The sequence below is a fragment of the Trachemys scripta genome, chromosome 2, assembly GCF_013100865.1.
Source record: "Trachemys scripta elegans isolate TJP31775 chromosome 2, CAS_Tse_1.0, whole genome shotgun sequence".
In the NCBI taxonomy this organism is placed as follows: domain Eukaryota; kingdom Metazoa; phylum Chordata; order Testudines; family Emydidae; genus Trachemys; species Trachemys scripta.
In genome coordinates, this window is record NC_048299.1 from 188,886,647 (window position 1) to 188,907,801 (window position 21,155).

A 21,155-nucleotide genomic window follows, 5' to 3' on the forward strand; every position below is an offset into this window, starting at 1 on the left:
TCCGGCTCCGGCCGCTGGGGAGAGTGGAGCCCCGGCCGGGCACTCCACCATCCCCCTGGCGCTCTGACCGCTCTGCTTTTGCCAAATGAGTTTTTTTTGGTGCAGATCTGCGTAAAGGGAAACCAGTTGGAGAGTTTAAGAAACTTACATTGCTAGTTCTTGAATCAGAGACCACCATTTCCAAAGACAGCAGTGCTACGTTTGACTGAAAGGAGCTGCCATCTCCATTAGCTGTCAATAGCCATAGGGCTCTTTCTAGACTACTGGCCACCTGAGAAAACAATACTATTTCAACCTGTTAGGATATAGATATTTAAGCCTGTCTGGCCTATACTTTAAGAATTTAGGTGTATTCTTATCACTTAGCTAGTTATAGAGGTATAAAAGAAAGAAAGAAAGAAAGAAAGAATTAAAATCATTGTCTATTTGTGGAAGGGCCTTTTCTTACTGTGACAGTCTGAGGCCCTGTTTAGTCATATTGAAATAAGGCAATTTGGGGCTGTTAGGAAGGTGATCCAATCTATCACCTTCAGAGAAAGGAAAGAGCCTAGAACATGTAAAAGGAAATTTAGTTTGATAGTTTTCTGTCTGGTAAGAACTCACTTATCAATAGACACAGCTGGAAAGCCCTTATGTCTGTATAGATGTAGTTGTAAAATCCTCACTTCTGTATTGTTTTGTATGTTTATCAGCATGGTCTCTGTCTGGTTCTGTAATTGTTTCTGTCTGCTGTATAATTAATTTTGCTGGGTGTAAACTAATTAAGGTGGTGGGATATAATTGGTTAGCTAATCATGTTACAATATGTTAGGATTGGTTAGGTAAATTTTAGTAGAATGATTGGTTAAGGTATAGCTAAAAATATTACTATATAAATTAGTGACAAACAGGAAGTAAGTTGGGATTCGAAAATAAGGAAAAAGAAACTTGGATTTAAGCTTGCTGGAAGTGCACCCCAATAAACATCGAATTGTTGGCGCCTTTGGACTTTGGGCATTGTTGCTCTCTGTTCATGCAAGAAGGACCAGGGAAGTGTGAAAGTGAAGGACTAAGCTCTCTAACACAACCCTTTGGGTAATGGCCATCCCTGTGGTATTTTAAGCTGTCAGGACTCCAAGGGGCTCAGGTTGCTGGCCCAGTGACAGGGGAAAACCAGGGAGACAATGGGTTGGGTCAGGGCCCTTGAGCACAGCCAGTCCTTCCCACATTGTCTACCTTACATAGGAACACACCTCCCTTCCCTTGCCCTGCCTCATTCTGCCTCCTTGGTTGTTGCTAGATCCTGCCCTCTGCCTCATTCTGGAAGCAGCAGGGAAGGGTGGAAGGGGGAGGTTCAGACAGTCACTGTGGCAAAAATAGCTCAGGGACAGGATAAAACCAAAATGCAGCTAAAAATGGCTGCTGGGGAATGTTAGATGGGTGGGAAGCAAGATGCACATTGTCCAGTCAGCGTGGGCCCTTTTGGCTCTTCTGGTATGATGTGGGCAGGTGGTATTAGGAGTTTGCCTTCTGCAGCAGGCAGCAAGAGGCGCGTGTGTTTGTGAAGACTATTGTAGGAAGACTGGAGTGAAGAGATAGGAACTGATGGAATTAGTTCTTTTCGCTCACCTTAGATTCCTAGATGAAATAAGTGTGCTTGTAGGACTTTTATGAGTTAACAAAGCCCCTTTTCCTAAGCATTAACATGCATGTGTTGCTTTCTTTCCCTCATTTGCACACTGAGCTGTTCCAGCAGTGTGTAGTTAGCATATTATATGTACCATTCCAGCAAGACATATAACAAGCTACAACAAGCTCCTTACAGTGCAATAAAAACCTCTCATTTGGTCACAATGCACTGTAACTGTCTAGCCCATCAGTGTTTCCTTCTCAAAACAACAGTTGGTGTGTTGAAGGACTTCACCCATGAAATTTTCAAAATCCCGTGAAGAAAATGTCAATACTACAAAACTGTTTTTCGTCCAACACTTAAGGAAAATGGGCCTGGCCTTTTGAACAGGTGTAATAGTCTCCCATCAGCCTAGCTCCTTTCATCAGAAGACAGGCGTTAAAGAGACAAGTCTCTGACATGTAGATATTGTTTCTGTGAAATCTTGAAAGGTCAGTAGTTACAGTAGGGTTTGGTATATTTATGAAAACAAAAGCAGCAGGAGGGCATAATTCACTTCAACTGAGAAAAGGCGAAAAGGGCTTCTGGGTATTATTTTTGCTTCTAAAGCAGAATCTGTAGAATTTTCTTACCCAGATTTAACTAGGTAGCTGGTAATCACCATGTTCAAACTGTCATAAATCAGAGATGAACCCAGCCTGATAACCCTGGAGCCAAAACTCCCCTACATTTTTGAGGGGCATTTTCTGGTTGGAATCCACCAGCAGTGTTGAGCTTGATGCAGACCCACTCATTCCTGAAGTTTGAGGGGATTTAGCATCTGATGTTCTGGCACAGATAATAATGAAATGCTCTGTTTTAGCAAAGCAGCTAATATGTGAACATGTTTGAACTTGCTCCATACAGGGCAATCTGTTTGTTTGTTTTTGCAGTTGCCTAAGCAGAAAATCCTTATGATATACAGACTGACTAATGCTGTATAATATCTTGGAAGGAAACACATCTTTCTCTTCTCCTTTGTCATAAGCATATGACAACTGCAATCAGGCTCAAAACACAAGGCCACAGGCTTTTATATGTGCTTACAGTATGAAAGTCTTCAGCTCTTACAGTCTGTCAGAATGCTGTAATGTCCCATGTCCCTTCAGCAATATAAACATTTGAATTTTCTTTCTTTCCAGTAGAACAATATTGAAATTAAAGCATGGGGTCTTTCTGTGGCTAGCATTTGCCCTGCAGTTTCCTGTGTGCACATCAGCATTGAAGAGAAGCTAGTGAACAAGTTACGGCGTCTGTTCATAGTTAACCATTGTCAACTTCCTTTGTCCTCCTAAGGATTCACCTCTGCTATGATGCTCCCAGAACACAGCCATCTTGTAATGGGTTAAGCAGGTGGCGATTTGTGATGACTGTTACTGATTGGCTTGTTTCACATAAACTGTGCATTTAACTAGTCCTTGGTTAAACATACTCCTGTTATTGCTACCTTGCCCTCCCCACCTACTAGTCTGTTTCTTGTCTGTTTAAACTGTAAGCTCTTTGGGGCAGGGGTTGTCTCTTTGTGTCTGTAGGGTCTGTAGACCCGGTCTGGTTTAGTAATCTAGGCTCTAGTAATACAAATAATAAATAGGAGTGATGTATGGCAAGGGTTCTCAAAATCTTCAGTAACATGGACCAGACCTTAATAGTTTTTCTCATGGTCCGCTCTCCTCCCATTTTCAATTAATTAGTATCTCTGTGGCAATTACAAATATTGCTTACATGGAAAGAATATTACGAAAGCACTTCAGCTGTCTTTTAATACATTTTAACAGATGGAAACCAGGAGGAGACACAGCACTATGTGACCAACCATGGTTTCCTGGACCGCTGTTTGAGAACTGCTGATATATAGTATAATATAGCTAATATAGTCCGTATATTAAAATATATAGTCCTCATTTTTAACAAATCAGAGATGATTCTTTCTCAGCCCATGTCTTCCTTACTGTTCGCTACTTTCATTTCTGTGTCACATCAGAATTTGAAAACAATAAGGTTATTTGTTTTTGCATCCTGTTTACTTTGGCCTAGATCATAGAATCATAGAATATCAGGGTTGGAAGGGACCTCAGGAGGTCATCTAGTCCAACCCCCTGCTCAAAGCAGGAACAATTCCCAACTAAATCATCCCAGCCAGGGCTTTGTCAAGCCAGGCCTTAAAAACCTCCAAGGAAGGAGATTCCACCACCTCCCTAGGTAAAGCATTCCAGTGCTTCACCACCCTCCTAGTGAAATAGTGTTTCCTAATATCCAACCAAGACCTCCCCCACTGCAACTTGAGACCATTGCTCCTTGTTCTGTCATCTGCCACCACCGAGAACAGCCGAGCTCCATCCTCTTTGGAACCTCCCCCCCTCAGGTAGTTCTCTTCTGGAGACTAAACAATCCCAGTTCCCTCAGCCTCTCCTCATAAGTCATGTGCTCCAGACACCTAATCATTTTTGTTGCCCTCCGCTAGACTCTTTCAAATATTTCCACATCCTTCTTGTAGTGTGGGGCCCAAAACTGGACACAGTACTCCAGATGAGGCCTCACCAATGTCGAATAAAGAGGAACGATCACGTTCCTCGATCTGCTGGCAATGCCCCTACTTATACAGCCCCAAATGCCGTTAGCCTTCTTGACAACAAGAGCACACTGTTGACTCATATCCAGCTTCTCGACCACTGTGACCCCTAGGTCCTTTTCTGCAGAACTGCTACCTAGCCATTCGGTCCCTAGTCTGTAGCAGTGCATAGGATTCTTCCGTCCTAAGTGCAGGACTCTGCACTTGTCCTTGTTGAACCTCATCAGGGTTTTTTTGGCCCAATCCTCTAATTTGTCTAGGTCCCTCTGTATCTGATCCCTACCCTCCAGTGTTTCTATCACACCTCCCAGTTTAGTGTCATCTGCAAACTTGCTGAGAGTGCAGTCCACACCATCCTCCAGATCATTAATAAAGATATTAAACAAAACTGACCCCAGGACTGACCCTTGGGGCACTCCGCTTGAAACCGGCTGCTAACTAGACATGGAGCCATTGATCACTACCCGTTGAGCCCGACGATCTAGCCAGCTCTCTATCCACCTTACACTTCATTCATCCAGCCCGTACTTCTTTAACTTGGTGGCAAGAATACTGTGGGAGACTGTATCAAAAGCTTTGCTAAAGTCAAGGAATAACACATCCACTGCTTTCCCCTCATCCACAGAGCCAGTTATCTCCTCATAGAAGGCAATTAGGTTAGTCAGGCATGACTTCCCCTTGGTGAATCCATGCTGACTGTTCCTGATCACTTTCCTCTCCTCTAAGTGTTTCATAATTGATTCCTTGAGGACCTTCTCCATCATTTTTCCAGGGACTGAGGTGAGGCTGACTGGCCTGTAGTTCCCTGGATCCTCCTCCTTCCTTTTTTTAAAGATGGGCACTACGTTAGCCTTTTTCCAGTCATCCGGGACCTCATCCGATCGCCATGAGTTTTCAAAGATAATGGCCAATGGCTCCGCAATCACATCCGCCAACTCCTTTAGCACCCACGGATGCAGGGCATCCGGTCCCATGGATTTGTGCTCATCCAGTTTTTCTAAATAGCCCTGAACCACTTCTTTCTCCACGGAGGGCTGGTCACCTCCTCCCCATACTGTGCTGCCCAGTCCAGCAGTCTGGTAGCTGACCTTGTTTGTGAAGACAGAGGCAAAAAAAACATTGAGTACATTAACTTTTTCCACATCCTCTGTCACTAGGTTGCCTCCCTCATTCAGTAAGGGGCCCACACTTTCCTTTGACTTTCTTCTTGTTGCTAACATACCTGAAGAAACCCTTCTTGTTACTCTTAACATCTCTTGCTAGCTGCAACTCCAAGTGCGATTTGGCCTTCCTGATTTCACTCTTGCATGCCTGAGCGATATTTTTATACTCCTCCCTGGTCATTTGTCCAATCTTCCACTTCTTGTAAGCTTCTTTTTTGCATTTAAGGTCAGCAATGATTTCACTGTTAAGCCAAGCTGGTCGCCTGCCATATTTACTATTCTTTCTACATGTCGGGATGGTTTGTTCCTGCAACCACAATAAGGATTCTTTAAAATACAAGCAGCTCTCCTGGACCCCTTTGCCCTTCATGTTATTCTCCCAGGGGATACTGCCCATCTGTTCCCTGAGGGAGTCAAAGTCTGCTTTTCTGAAGTCCTGGGTCCATATTCTGCTGCTCTCCTTTCTTCCTTGTGTCAGGATCCTGAACTCAACCATCTCATGGTCACTGCCTCCCAGGTTCCCATCCACTTTTGCTTCCCCTACTAATTCTTCCCTGTTTGTGAGCAGCAGGTCAAGAAAAGCTCTGCCCCTAGTTGGTTCCCCCACACTTGCACCAGGAAATTGTCCCCTACACTTTCCAAAAACTTCCTGGATTTTCTGTGCACCGCTGTATTGCTCTCCCAGCAGATATCAGGGTGATTAAAGTCTCCCATGAGAACCAGGGCCTGCGATCTAGCAACTTCTGTTAGTTGCTGGAAGAAAGCCTCGTCCACCTCATCCCCCTGGTCTGGTGGTCTATAGCAGACTCCGACCACAACATCACCCTTGTTGCTCACACTTCTCAACTTTATCCAGAGACTCTCAGGTTTTTCTGCAGTTTCATACCGGAGCTCTGAGATCCTATGCTCTGTCTGAAGAGAGGCAAAAAAAGCAGAAGAATGTATAAGGGAGCATTTTTTTCCTATGCATCTAGCTGGACAGAATCCCTCCTACCACTCGGGTTGACTGGGTAGTATGTCTGTTAACACACTGACTCACACTGTGGACCCTGCAGCATAGGAGGTGAAACCAGCTGGCTAATGCATATGCTGCTGTTAACAGCTTGTGCCCCTAGCACCTGCTCATAGGAGGAGGAAGCAGTGCATTGTGGTGGGTTGCACAAAGGCTGATTAGAAGTTCTGTGGTTTAACATACTTTTTTTCCTGCTTCTTTTAATCAAAATAAGTATCAAGAGTGTGAGAAATTCTATTCAATATAACTACTGTGTGTGTAGTAAACAGTACTGAAGAGGGATAGTTGTATCATAGAATATCAAGGTTGGAAGGGACCTCAGGAGGTCATCTAGTCTAACCCCCTGCTCAAAGCAGGACCAATCCCCAACTAATTTTTTTGCCCCAGATCCCTAAATGGCCCCTTAAGGATTGAACTCACAACCCTGGGGTTATGCAGGCCAATGCTCAAACCACTGAGCTATCCCTCCCCCCTGAAACACTGGACTGAGACTCAAGAGATTTGAGTCTGCCACAGAGTTTTTGGGAGGCCTTGGGCAAGTCACTTCCCCTCCGTACTTCAATTTTCCCATCTGTAAAATTGGGATAATCACTTCTTACCTGTCAGGAGTGTTGTGAGAATATATTATCATTTGTGGTGCTCAGATGACGGGAACTATATAAATAAATTGTGTGCAGGGCGGTCCCAGGATTGGGGGAGTACATATGTGTCTTAAAACCATCTTTGCCCCCTCTAGTTGGCCATTTGAGTGCTCCTTGGCTACAGTTTGGGTCTGGCCCAGTAAGATTTTCAGAAATAAAATCTAAACATTTCAAGGAAAGTGAAGTCTAACATGATTTTGATTAAGTGCTTCTCACCTTGGTTATGGTTCTCAGAAAGTGTCTTTGTTTAAATAGTAGAACAGATGAATAGGTTCTCCAACCTTTCTTCAAACAAAAGCCCCAGGACATGGGAACTACCATAGGTTGAGGGGACACATTTTTGTGGAAATGCTTGTTAAAACAGTTTCCCCTATAGTTAGCATAGGAAATAACTGGCATGAGTGTGTAGTAGTATCTGTTGGCAAATGTTGACAATGTAATGTTGACGGTGGCAACCTTTTTGGGGTCTCTGAAGAGATGACAAAGCTGTTGGTTGTTTTCAGTCATGAGGACCAGGAGGCTGAGTTTTGAGAGACTGTTGGACTATTTGTTTAGGATAACCTCTGTAGAGTAAAACCATAGGCCATATCTGCTTCTGCAATAACTTTTACACAAACTAGCATGTCGTATTTTTATTATTTCTACCTGAAGAGATCTTGTCCATGATATCAGACTCTGGTTTCCTCAGTGGGGGAAAAAATAAGCTATGTGATGCATTGTTTAGTCCCTATCTCTGTATTGTGGTCTCTCGCCTTTTGTGATATCAATGTAAACTGCTGAGAACCCCAGAAACAAAGGTGACAGTGAAGAATTGCTCTTGGGTCCTGAGGGGCGGGAGGGAGGGCCAGTCTCATTTTCCCCGTTAGCTTTCACTGAATATGTTTTTATCCATATAACTGTTGATTTGAACCTTAGTGGAACGTGAAGAATTCCTGCCTCTTCAAACTATTGATGATCTTTATTATTATCTTCTAGCAACTTTGGATCATCACTGGCATATTTTGCTCATTGCTGGAGGGGCTGCTGCCTCATTATTACTACTGGTCACCATACTGATCATCAGCATCACCGCTGTTTATCGTAAAAAGTAAGCAGAATAACAGATTCAATTCCTTAATGACACCAAGTAGCTCTAAAGTCTCAAGGACCTCATACTGGATAGCCTTCCATTGACGTTACTGCTAATACTCTAACATCCTCTTTAGAATTGTTTTTTTAAAATGGGGTGTGGAAATGTAGCAATTTTTTAAAATTTACCCCTTTTACTGGAAATTTGAAATGTCAACACTGGAAAAATTCTGATGCTATAGCTGGTAGAAAACATTGTGAATGTTTCAAGATTTTCCTAATTTTTAAAAAAATTTGAATTTCAAATTCTGAAAAATTTCAACACGTTCTAATCTTCATGCACCTATGAAATGCTTTCATGACATAAACCACAACTAGCATGCTCTGTGATTACATGCTAAGGGATTAAGTTCTGAATTTATTTCCCACTTGAATGCCTTCCCGCCATTCCCCCAAGTTTACTGCATCCCCTACCAAATGACTAAAAGATGTTGAACCTAGATTTTATGTCTTTGTTTTTTGTTGAAGTGGCAGAAACAACAGCAACAAAATAATGAGACATCCCGCGCCCTCTCCCCCCGCCCCCAATAAAAAGCATTTTTAGAAAAAAAGTCATTTTAGCTAATTGGCAAATATGTCTTTACATTCACCTGAAATGGGGTTGGTTTTTTAAATGTATTATTTATGTCCCAACTTTGTGCTCAGCCCTATAAGGCCTTGGCTACACTTACCCGGTAGTTCGACGGCTGGAAATCGAACTTCTGGGTTCGACTTATCGCGTCTAGTCTGGACGTGATAAGTCGAACCCGGAAGTGCTCGCCGTCGACTGCGGTACTCCAGCTCGCCGAGAGGAGTACCGCGGAGTCGACGGGGGAGCCTGCCTGCCGAGTGTGGACCAAGGTAAGTTCGAACTAATTCGAACTAAGGTACTTCGAACTTCAGCTACGTTATTCACGTAGCTGAAGTTGCGTACCTTAGTTCGAATTAGGGGGGTAGTGTAGACCAAGCCTAAGAGACAAAGTCAAGTAGGTTATAGTCTATAACTCAGACACAGAAACACTAAGCTGCCTAGATACCCAGAGGAGAGGCTGATTGGAGTTTGTTCTTTCTTTTGGTTTGAATAAGAAGGTAAACCCAGCCCTCTATTATCTCTCTCATTTCTAGTTCTCCCTGGGAAGCAAAATCCCAAGATGCTAGATGGCCTTTTAAACCTTTTTTGGTTATTATTTTTGTACTGATACTATGGTACAGATCTATGATGTTAGAATTAATCTGCTAAACTATGTAAATGTGCATTTCCACTGTAACATTCCTAATGAATGTGTGTCACCAGAAAGAAAAGGAGAAGGATCATGAAGGTCCTGTCGAAAGCCCTGTATTCTACTCAAACCCGGGTAAGACTGGCCAAAGAACTACTTGCTTTTTGCAGAATTTTTTTCTTTGTCTGTCTTTTCTGACTAATTTAAATGTGACAACGTAAAAACAGTACTTTCTGCAGTTTGCACTTTAGATTGTACTTTTACTACTGGTGCTTTTTTCACTTTCTCCCTGAAATATGCTCACACTTGTAAGAGACAGCATGGTGTAGTGGTCTGAGCACTGATCCAAGCACCAGGAATTCCTGAGTTATAATCCTGTTTATGGGCTAATCATGCAGGCCACCATTCTCAAGTTAATGGGAGTTGCAGATGCTCAGCAAATCTCCAAATCAGGCCCTGTGTATTTGTCCTAAATATGGATTTGTGGGCTGATTTTTGAGCTCCCTTGTGTGAAAATATGGCTTTAATATCTTTCTGAATTTCTGTTTCTCCTTGAATAAAAATGGATTGCTAGCTTAAGAGGAGTGCTGCAAGGGTTAGTTAATATTTGTTAAGGACTTTGACAGTATTAAACATCAAAGTGCTTACTATTTTGGCAGTGATTCTTCTGTGATATAAGATGTTAGATATGATTGCAAAGAATTTGCCTTTGGGCTTGAAAGCTAACCCCATCATTCCTCCATATGCTGCATGCATGTTTAATTTTGGAAACTAAAGGTAACCTTGGTTCATTCTATTACTTGATACATCTTCAGTTTGTCTTAAAAGTAATACCTAAGCATTTTGCATATGTATGCAGGACTTCTGCCATGGGAGAAGCGTAACAGGAGAACTTAGGTGCTATGTTTGGGGGTGAGATGTGAGTTCACATACTCTAATTTTGTAGGGCAGATACCCAATTTTCAGAGGTTTCCCTTCCTCTTTTTTGTTCTTTAGAGGTGAGACCCAAACACTAATACTTATTTATGTTCCTTATGATATGATATTATATAATAAAAATATAATTAATATAATATACATTTTTATAGAGCCCTAAGAATGCTAAGATGAGGGAAGGGTGCCAAATTAATTCTGCTCCTGCCTTTCCTCTTCATTGACCCTCAGTCCTGGCTCCTGAGGCCACCTTTGCCATCTTTCCTGCTGAACACTATGTAATCTTTCTCAGTGAATGTGGGAGTCTCTTCCTGCTCCTCCCAGTCACCATTTGATTTGAGAACTATGATTTGAATAGCAGCCTAGTTTCCCCTGCTACTTGATCCTATAATGAAGTATATTTGTATTTGTGACAAAAGTTGTTGGGTTTTTTGGTTTATTTTTATTTTGGAAATGAGTGAGACATAGCAACTACCTTGGCTCATTTTTTTTTTTTACCGATTAGCACTTAAACACTCTGGACCAGATCCTCAGCTGGTGTAAATCTGAGGAGTTCCATTGAAGGCAATGGGCCTACACTGGGTGAGAATCTGGCCCTTTTTTCTCAGCCTTTATTCTCTCACGAAGGGAGGAATTGCAGTAGTGATTGCTATTTCTGGGCAAAATTATGTGATTCTGGTTTGCTGGGTGATCAGACTTTTCTGATGACATCTTGGGCTGCATTTCTAACTATAGTTAGAGAGTTTGAGAGGGGATTTTGGCAGCTGGAGAGAAGTGTCAAGTTTGGGGAGGGGAGAAGGGCTGAAAGTAGGGCTGTCAAGCAATTAAAAAAATGTATCGCAATTAAGCACACTGTTAAACAATAATAAAATACTATTTATTTAAATATTTTTGGATGGTCTCTACATTTTCAGATATATTGATTTCAATTACAACACAGAATACAAAGTATACAATGCTCACTTTATATTTATTTTTGATTACAAGTATTTGTAACGTAAGAAAACAAGATAGTATTTTTCAATTCACCTAATACAAGTACTGTAGTGCAATCGCTTTATCATGAAAGTTGAACTTACAAATGTAGAATTATGTCCAAAAAAACCCCTGCATTCAAAAATAAAACAATGTTAAATTTTAGAGCCTGAAAGGGCTCAGTCCTACTTCTTGTAAAGCCAATCGCTCAGTCAAACAAGTTTGTTTACATTTGCAGGAGATGATGCTGCCTGCCTCTTGTTTACAATGTCACCTGAAAGTGAGAATAGGCATTCTCATGGCACTGTTGTAGCCAGAGTCACAAGATATTTACGTGCCAGATGTGCTAAAGATTCATATGTGCCTTCATGCTTCAACCACCATTACAGAGGGCATGCGTCCATGCTTATGATGGATTCTGCTTGATAACAATCCAAAGCAGTGCGGACCAATGCATGTTAATTTTCATTATCTAAGTCAGATGCTATGAGTAGAAGATTGATTTTTTTTTTTTTTTTTTTTTGTGGTTCGAGTTCTGTAGTTTCTGCATTGGAGTGTTGCTCTTTTAAGACTTCTGAAAGCATACTCCATACCTCTCTGGTTTTGGAGGGCACTTCAGATTCTTAAATCTTGGATAGAGTGCTGTAGCTATCTTTAGAACTCTCACATCGGTACCTTCTTTGTGTTTTATGAAATCTGTAGTGAAAGTGTTCTTAAAATGAACATGCTGGGTCATCATCCGAGACTGCTATAACATGAAATATATGACAGAATGCAGGTAAAACACAGCAGGGGGCATACAATCAGTCATAAATGTAATTAATGCATTATTTTTTTAACGAGCATCAGCAGGATGGAAGCATGCCCTCCCAGAATGGTGTCCAAAGCATGAAGGGGCATATGAATGTTTCCCATAACTGGCAAGTAAATACCTTGCAATGCTGGCTACAAAAGTGCCATGCAAACGTCAGTTCTCACTTTCTGGTGATATTGTAAACAAGAAGAGGGCAGCATTATCTCCTGTAAACGTAAACAAATGTGTTTGTCTTAGCGATTGGCTGAACAAGAAGTAGGACTGAGTGAACTTGTAGGCTCTGAAGTTTTACCTTGTTTTGTTTTTGAGTGCAGTTATTCAACAAACAAAATTTACATTTGTAAGTTGCCTTTCCACGACAAAGAGATTGTACTACAGTACTTGTATGAGATGAATTAAAGAATACTACTTCTTTTGTTTGTCATTTTTACATTGAAAATATTTGTAATAAAAAATAGTATACACTGATTTCAATTACAACACAGAATACAATATATATGAAAATGTAGAAAAATATCCAAAATATTGCACATTTCAATTGGTATTCTATTGTTTAACAGTGCGATTAAAACTTTGATTAATTGCGATTAATTTTTTGAGTTAATCACGTGAGTTAACTGTGCTTAATTGACAGCCCCGCTGAAAGTGTGCTTGGTGGCTAGGAGGGAAGGAATGGAGATGATTTGCCTTGAAGAAGGAAGGGCATGTGTATTGGCACTGCTTGCCAGCTAGGAGGGGATAATAAAACATACTTCTCCTTTCACCTCTTCCATTATTCATTGCCATCCTTCATCCCTTCCCTTCTAACCCTGCTCTCCACTCCATCTTTCATGTAACGGTGCAGCAGATGAGGAGATGGAACCACTGTGGGAGCACCCTGTCAGTCTTCACCCTGTTTCAGCCAGAACAACTTTGAAATCAGGACAATCTGTGAACCCAGATATCTGGGCACCCAGTTTAGCTGCATACATTTGAATGATTTACTGGCTTATATACAAAGAGCAGCTCTACCTGCCTTTTAATCAGTTACGTTTAGTTTAATAATAATACAAATACTGATGTCCCCATCTTTGTGGCCTGCAAGACACCAAAGAAGTTTAAAGATAATAGCACCTCACAGAAGTGTTGTGGGCATAAATACTCGAATGACTGTGAGGTACTCATATACTACAGTAACAGAGGCAATATAAGATAGCTTCTGAGAACACAGTTTGAATTATAGAAGCAGCTCGTCTCAGAGATCTAGAGCAGGGGTTCTCAAACTTCATTGCACTGCGACCCCCTTCTGACAACAAAAATTACTACACAAATCCAGGAGAGGAGACCGAAGCCTGAGCCTGTTCAAGCCCCACCGCCCCATGCCAGAGGGCTTCAGCCCCAGGCGGCAGGGGAGCGGGGGCTGTAACAAATCTTTAGCGTAACTGGCACATAAATATCTTGCAATGCCAGCTACAACAGTGCCACGAGAATGCCTGTTTTCACTTTTAGGTGACATTGTAAACAAGAAGTGGGCAGCATTGTCTCCTGCACATGTAAACAAACTTGTTTGTCTGAGCGATTGGCTGAACAAAAAGTGGACTTTTAGGCTCTAAAGTTAGACATTTGTTTTATTTTTCAATGCAGTTATTTTTTGTGCATAATTCTACATTTGTAAGTTCAACTTTCATGATAAAGAGATTGCAGTACAGTACTTATAGTAAGTGAATTGAAAAATACAATTTTTAGTTTTACAGTGCAAAAATTAATGAAAAATAAAGTGAACACTGTACACTGTTGAAATTGAAATCAATATATCTGAAAACATCAAAAATATTTAAATAAATGGTATTCTAATACTCTAATTTTTTTTAACCGTGTAATTTTTTTTTTTAATTGCTTGTCAGCCCTATCCTAGATGTTATGAGAAAACTCTGGAACTGTTTGAAATGTTCAGAATACTAAAAGTACCAACTTGTTCCAGGTTCCTCCTCCCATCTCTGTTCTCTCCAACCTTACCTTCACTACTGCATTATCTTCTAGTGCTGTAAATGAGATCTGGGCTCAAACAGCTTTTCTTCCTTTTTCTGACATTCCTATTACTGTTATTCCGAGGGCATCCAGAGTCCAACACCAACAGGAGCTCTTGAGCTTTAGCTCAATTGTGAGCACCTCCCTTGATGAAATAAAGCGTGACTCTCTAATGAACCACTGATTTGCAGTTCACAGTTGACATTTTTTAATTGCTTTATGTTCTTCTAGCCCAGTAACAGTTATGGAAGATCCAACTTTTGTGGTGCACAAAACAACAGAAGAGGAGTAGCATCAGTATCTGGGGCGATGGACGAGATTTATATCAACTACAGAGACTTCTCACGCAAACCTAAGACAAGAGCATGAGTTTCCTTCTCGTGTCTGAATAAAGTAACCAACGTAGAAGTACAGGCTTTGGAGCATAGGCTTTATTTTCTTTGTACCAGACGGACCTTTATTTGTTTTAGTCTCCATCAGCTAAGTGACTTTGATTTATCAGTGCAGCAAGAGATTATTTGTTTGTCTATAATTTACATCTTCTGAGACTTTATCTACATTTTAAACAATCATTTTGGCAGGGAGGGAGGGAATAAATGAAGAGGCCAAATTCAGAGCTGGTGTACCTCCCGTGGCACTGGAACTGCATCTGCCTACACCAGGTCTGAATTTCATCCTGAAAGTTTATATGAACGAGTGAAGCAGAGGGAAAATGTGTTATTTTCTGTCTAGATCCAGGTATTTAACATCTGCAGTGGCACTTTATATTGGGTGCTTTATAGCGTGGCAGCAGAATGAAACTGTTTTTGCCCACTGGTAACATAATACCTGCATGTGAAGTGACAAGATCAAATACATCAGGTTTCCTCTTGCCCAGAATAAGAAGGGTTCATGGAGCTCACCATCCCTCCCTCTCAATGGTCACACAAGATGCTCTAGCAGTCACTCAGGTCCTTATGGTTGAGAAAAAGAAAGAAATCTGGCCCTGAGGCACAGCAACACACTCAAGTGAAAACAAAACACAAAGACACAGTCACTGACAAGTTATATTTAATAATAATTTATTATAAGGTTTGGTTGCACAAAAAATAAATGAGAACAGGAGGATACAGGAATAAATGAGGCAAAGCAGAAGAAAAAAGCATGATTAAGAACACTTACAAAATGATATGTATACATACACATACATATATGTGTATATATTTTGCAGGAACCTGCAGAAGAAAATGCACAATAATAGAAAGAAACAAACAAACAAAACCAGAAGGCAGACCTGAGAATTAGGGTCTACACATCCTGTTGGCCCTTTACACAAGTGCTTTTAGTGGAATGTCTCTAGGCGTGCGCAGGACAGTCACTTTAACATGAAGGAGGAATCCAGGTAAGTGAGTGCTATCATGAAGACTAATAGTCACATACAGCTGCATACTATAGTGCCTCAACATACCGTATACTGTATGTCGGGCTAATTAGTCATGTCTGCTTGGCCTGGTGCTCCCTTTCTCTTTAAACATTAGTGAAAGTGGTATTGAACTTGAATATTTCTGGAAAGGGGAAAAAAGTTAACGTCATTCTGCCTAAGCATTAGTTACCAGTTCCATTGAGTTTGGCAGGGAAAGAGCATTGACAGCAGCCTGAAAGCTAAAAGCACATTATAGTTAGCCTCTTCCGACAGAAGGCTGTTTTCATGTGAATAAGAAAACAGTGGGCTAGATTCTTCTGGTCATTATGTGGACATGGGTGTCCCAAGCTACTGGGGAGGATCACAGCATTGTGCAGCTAGCCTACACTTCAGCTAAATTGAAGTGTTGTAAGACTAAAAATTCCTTCAAACCTAGCATTGAAGAGTTTCATTGTTTACCATGTCAAACACCATTAGAAAACATCTCTCTCTTTTTTTTTTGGATCTGTGTACTACTCAACAAATACCTATACACATCATAAGGGGTACTTTTATTTTTTTCCACTGACTGAAGGATTTAGGAAATGTTAGCACATGAACGATGAAATTGCATCATATTGATGAGGATACGCAGAAATGTACTATTAATAAGTTGGGTTGGGTTTTTTTTACCTGAGTTATCACGTCATACCAGATCATTGCAAATTGTGCACAGTATTACAAGTAGAACCCTGTATCAGCGGCCTTTTCTCTAACCTAGATCTGGTGATCCCATTTATAGTCAAATGCCAAGCTGTTAAATCTAGTGGAATTCATTATATTATGTTTCCCCGTCAGAGCTCCGGATGCCTCAAGATATAACAATCACAAAGTCGGTAGTGCCCCCCTGTTTTTTTAGAGCAGAGTTTTCGCTCGTAGTGCATCCATACTAGTCTAAAGAGTTGTTTTTACTGAGGGTGAAAAGATGGGGATTTTTTTTAACCTGAATAGCTATAGGATCAGTTTATTTTGGTTTGTTTCTGGTAAGTGTCCTTGATAGTTCCTTGACATGGTAGCTGAGGCCATTATAACATTTCTGTGTACATTTGTTTTTCAAAATAATTGAACATTTTCCAGATTTTAGGGGAAAAAAATCTATACTGCACATCTTGGCATTTTGTTTAATCTATTTTAATTCAAATTCCATAGATGTTTTGCTTCTATGAAGACCGTATACAGGGAAACTTGTGTCAACACATGACACATAGCATAATAAAAGTAATATATTAATCCTTTCCAATAAACAGACCAAGCAACAGCTTAATTTTGTACCATTATCGTAAAGCTATATCAGTGAACAGCAGCTGAACCCCAGATGACACTATTAAAAATACAACCTTGTCAATATCCTAAACTGGCAGCAAAATCAGTAAGTTACAAAAATCTCTTAAGACTAAAGAGCCTGGCTTGGAGATACATACATACATACATACATACATACGTACATTATATATATATATATATATGTGTGTGTGTGTGTATGTTTGCACAAGTTGTCATTAATCAGTCAACATTGCCAACAGACAGTTTCTTTTCTAAATATAGGGAAAAACTTTGCTACCACTGTGGAGTAACTGTTGGCCAGTGCTGATTTTTTTTAATGGCAATCACTGAAGGTGAAGAGCACAGCAGTTAGGGGAGTGGGATTTAAAACCTCTTAAAATGTATGAGTGTGGCTTGAGGGACTGTCTGTGGCAAAATGTGCATTGTTTTAAATTAGTGTTCTAGGTACCCACTCTGAAGTCAGACAGCTCATAGGGCACTATTTATGACTTAGATGATCAAGCTCAGAATTTCACATAATAGGACCAAATTACATCCTTAGCAAATGTAAGAAATGCAATTCCTTTTACAGGTGCTTATTTCCTCTAGGGCAAAAGTATGCAACTAAACTTTGCAATCTCTTTTGAACAGTAAAATAGCAATGATAAACACTGAAAATAATGATTGAAATACGTGTGATTTCTCTCTACAGCTTAAAACAGTTTTAAAAAAATCAATGTCGCACAAAGATAACAACAAACCCCAAACAGCAGCCAGATTATGGAATTTACTGAAGGCTGTTACAGCATTACTTATTTAAAAATAACCAAACAACCCCAGGCTCCAGAAACATTACTTAAATAAATAAAGCTTACAGGATAAAGCATATTTTCATTAAACAAAAGAAATATTTAATTTGTTAATCTTTAATTAAGGGAACTCTTAGCAGAAAACTGGAATTAGACTGATAGAAGCTTTTAAGAAAGGGAAAAAATGGCTTTTCTTCAATGACGCATTAAACGTGCTATGGCTAGTTATATGCATGTATGTTGTAAACAAGGAGAGAGAAGTTTAAAGGAGAAGTCCTGTAATTGATGGCATTATGAAACTTTTTAAACTTAAATACATGTCTCTTGAAAAACTGAGTCCTCCAAAGTAAAATAGTATCTGAAATTGGCCTATTCTGGCAGCACTTCATCCTGCAGAGACAGCCATCTTCCTGGTTCATGAAACATAGAAAGAGGATTTAAGGTGCTTTGGGTAGATAGTATAGCAGGGAATTGATATGCTATATTGAAATATTTCCTTTAGCTTTCTTTATTCTTAAAAAAATGCTGATGTGTTTTAAAGACAATAACTAATCTGCATCCTGCCAAGGCCTCCATCATAACTTCCCACTTTCTGTTCCTCTTGGCTATTCCTTTCTCTCCTGCCCAGCAGAGCGCATTTTGTCCGCTAGTAGTTGGAGGTGTGAAGGAACGTCTGGAGGGTTTGTTGCTGAGAGGGGGAGAGGAGGGAGCTATAAGTGTATGTTAGGTTGTGCTTGAAAGATGGTCAGGCAGGGAACTTGGGATTTGGGGAAAGGTCTGGGCTGAGCTATGAAAAGAAACTGTTTCAAATAACAGATCCTAGGGTGAAGATTATTTATAGTCTTAAAACTTCTGCAAACCATGAGGCAGATTATTTCTCATACCTACTTTACACCCCTGAAGTTCCATTTAACTCATTAGGCTAAGTGATTGTCATGTGGCGATGCTTCACTGAAGTCCAAGGAGTGACATTGACTGACACCAGCAGAGTTACCATGTACCTCACTGAGTTACACAGGTATAAGTGAGAGGAAACTCAGGCTTTAAATGCTTCCACTGAATTCAATGGAGTTGTATTTGTTTATACCAGGGCTACAATTAGTTGCAAACGCCTTGTTTCTCCAATTAAGTCTAATTGTTAGCTCCCGTCTTTAATGATCACTGGGTAGCAAGATGACTCTCTCCATGTTCTGAGAAATTTTATTTTAAATCTATTAATTAATTATGAAATTAACACCACTGAGCTGTTAAAAATGATGAAATTGTGAAATTTTAGAAATGTGCACATTTCCTTTTATATGTTTTATGTCTAGTTGGACACCAACCTGAATTATTCAGGCTCCCAATATAAACCCTGCTCATAGAATTACTTAGATGATGGGTAAAATTTTCAGAAACATCTACATGATTGAGACTGTCCCATTTTTTCAAAAGTGACTTAGGCATTTAAGAGTATAAGTACCACTGACTTGCTATGAAACTTAAGTGCCTAACTACGAAATTAAGTATCAGAGGGGTAGCCGTGTTAGCCTGAATCTGTAAAAAGCAACAGAGGGTCCTGTGGCACCTTTAAGACTAACAGAAGTATTGGGAGAATAAGCTTTCGTGGGTAAGAACCTCACTGCAAGAAGTCTTGCATCTGAAGAAGTGAGGTTCTTACCCACGAAAGCTTATGCTCCCAATACTTCTGTTAGTCTTAAAGGTGCCACAGGATCCTCTGTTGCTAACTATGAGATTGTCTATGGTATTTAGGCACCTTCAGATGTGGATAAGCAAACTGTCATATTTTCAAAAGCACTGAAGCAGGTTACATGCCTAGCTGCCATTGGAATCAATAGGAGATAGGTGCTGAACCAGCTTTGGTTCATAACCGGGTGTTACTCACTTGTGAAAATGGAACGTAGTCTCCTAAAGCACTCAGATGCATTTGAAAATGTTACCTGATGTTTTAATCAGTTCTCAGAAGAAAGCTGCTCAGGTGTCTACCTCCCACAAGCTAAGATATACCTGGAAAAATTTAGTTTAGTTGCAAACACCTTGTTTAGATAGCTCATCAATGCTGGAAAATATGGTAAGTAAAGTCTGCCACGCTTTGCTCAAACACATGGCAGTTTGATTTCCTAATTTTGAAGGTTCTGAACAAAATGTTGTATTGAATATTTCCAAAATCTAGTCACCGCCCTCAGGGCTTCCAAGACTGAGCTGAATTCTATTTCAGAGTGAATGATGTAGTTATCATGCCACCCTGCCTTCTGCTAGCACTGTGTCTAATACAAAGGTGCATTCTGGGCGCTGTTATTTTTCCATCATGTGGGGTACTAAAAAAAAAAAAAAAAAGTTTTACCTTAGTTAAAAAGATAAGTTTATTAGTATCTATGGTACAATAGTCCCTTATGCTTTGGCTTGGCAGAATTCAATTTTTATTTTTTGTAATTTTTGATACATAATATCAATGTTTATTTGTAAGCTTATTTTTAATTCATTTAAATTTTCACTATCATGTGAAATTATGGGGGTGGAAGCAACATGATATGTCAAAATAATCATCAAAATCTAAGTTCACAAACAGCACTTTTTGTACTGTGACTATTGATAAATGTTGCTATTATCAATGGAAATACTTTTTCATCAACGTGTGTGTACGGAGAAATCAATGTTTATAGACATTTACCAATTAAAAATCGAATCCTTTCTAGCCTGCCTATACTTTATATGGGAAATAACTGGAATACTAGAAATACTGAGGTAAATTTATAAAGTTATCTAAGGCAATTGGCATATTTTTATGAGTAGCCACTTTCCTGGTAACACAGCCAGTACTGAGCAAAGTAGAAAGTGCTTATGAAAAAAAATGGAATTAGCTGTGAGATCCTGGGTGCCTCTCTATGCCAAGTGGAAGAAGGCACCACCATACCATAACTCACCTGAGGTCTCTCACACTCATTATGACAACAGTGAGTTGGGGCAATCTATGTGAAAAAAGGCATCCTGAAAGGTATCATATCAAAACTGGTAACATGCTAGTCATATTGCATGATTTATCTACAGGTGGTGTATAAAGAATTATAGCTGTGTGCTGGAAATATGGTCTTAAAATGCGTTTGGCCAGCAGTGCATAAGCCTAACCCAGCCAAAGGAATGTTGTTTCATCTGCTTCACGGTGTTGTCAATGCAAATTGAGCAAGGTGAGGACAGACACAATGGAAGTACATTTGTAGTAAACACAGCCATCAAACTAGCAGGTAGGGGAGATGACCACTTACCGATTACAATGGGATATGTTATACCCCCAGGAAGCCTTCCTGGTTCTTAAAACAGAGACAATAGACTTTGGAAAATATAAGCAGAAACAGAAAGCCACATTGGCACCTATCACCTGAGGGACACAAGGGGCCAGAGCTCTTGAAATCTTGATCCTTCAACCAAGCAGGGAGGAAGAAGAGGGGCTGAAGTCTCTGGAAACTGACTGTAGGTGAGAAACCTGCTTAGACAAAGATTGTAACTTGCTGAAGTTAAGTTTTAGTCACTAGAATATATATTTTGTTGGTAACCT

At 40.2% G+C, this 21,155-nt stretch overlaps 1 protein-coding gene across 2 annotated transcripts in view; it reads left to right on the top strand.

Moving 5' to 3' along the window:
• The window catches only part of CD226 (CD226 molecule), a 53,629-nt gene extending 36,693 nt beyond the window's left edge, over window positions 1-16,936 (top strand). For both annotated transcript variants that reach the window (XM_034762543.1, XM_034762542.1), the window contains 3 exons: window positions 8,009-8,120; window positions 9,435-9,495; window positions 14,321-16,936. In XM_034762543.1, coding sequence (XP_034618434.1) covers window positions 8,009-8,120; window positions 9,435-9,495; window positions 14,321-14,458 — 311 coding nt within the window. In that variant the 3' untranslated portion in view covers window positions 14,459-16,936. The remainder of the gene's footprint in view (window positions 1-8,008; window positions 8,121-9,434; window positions 9,496-14,320) is intronic.
• Window positions 16,937-21,155: the final 4,219 nt, after the last annotated feature.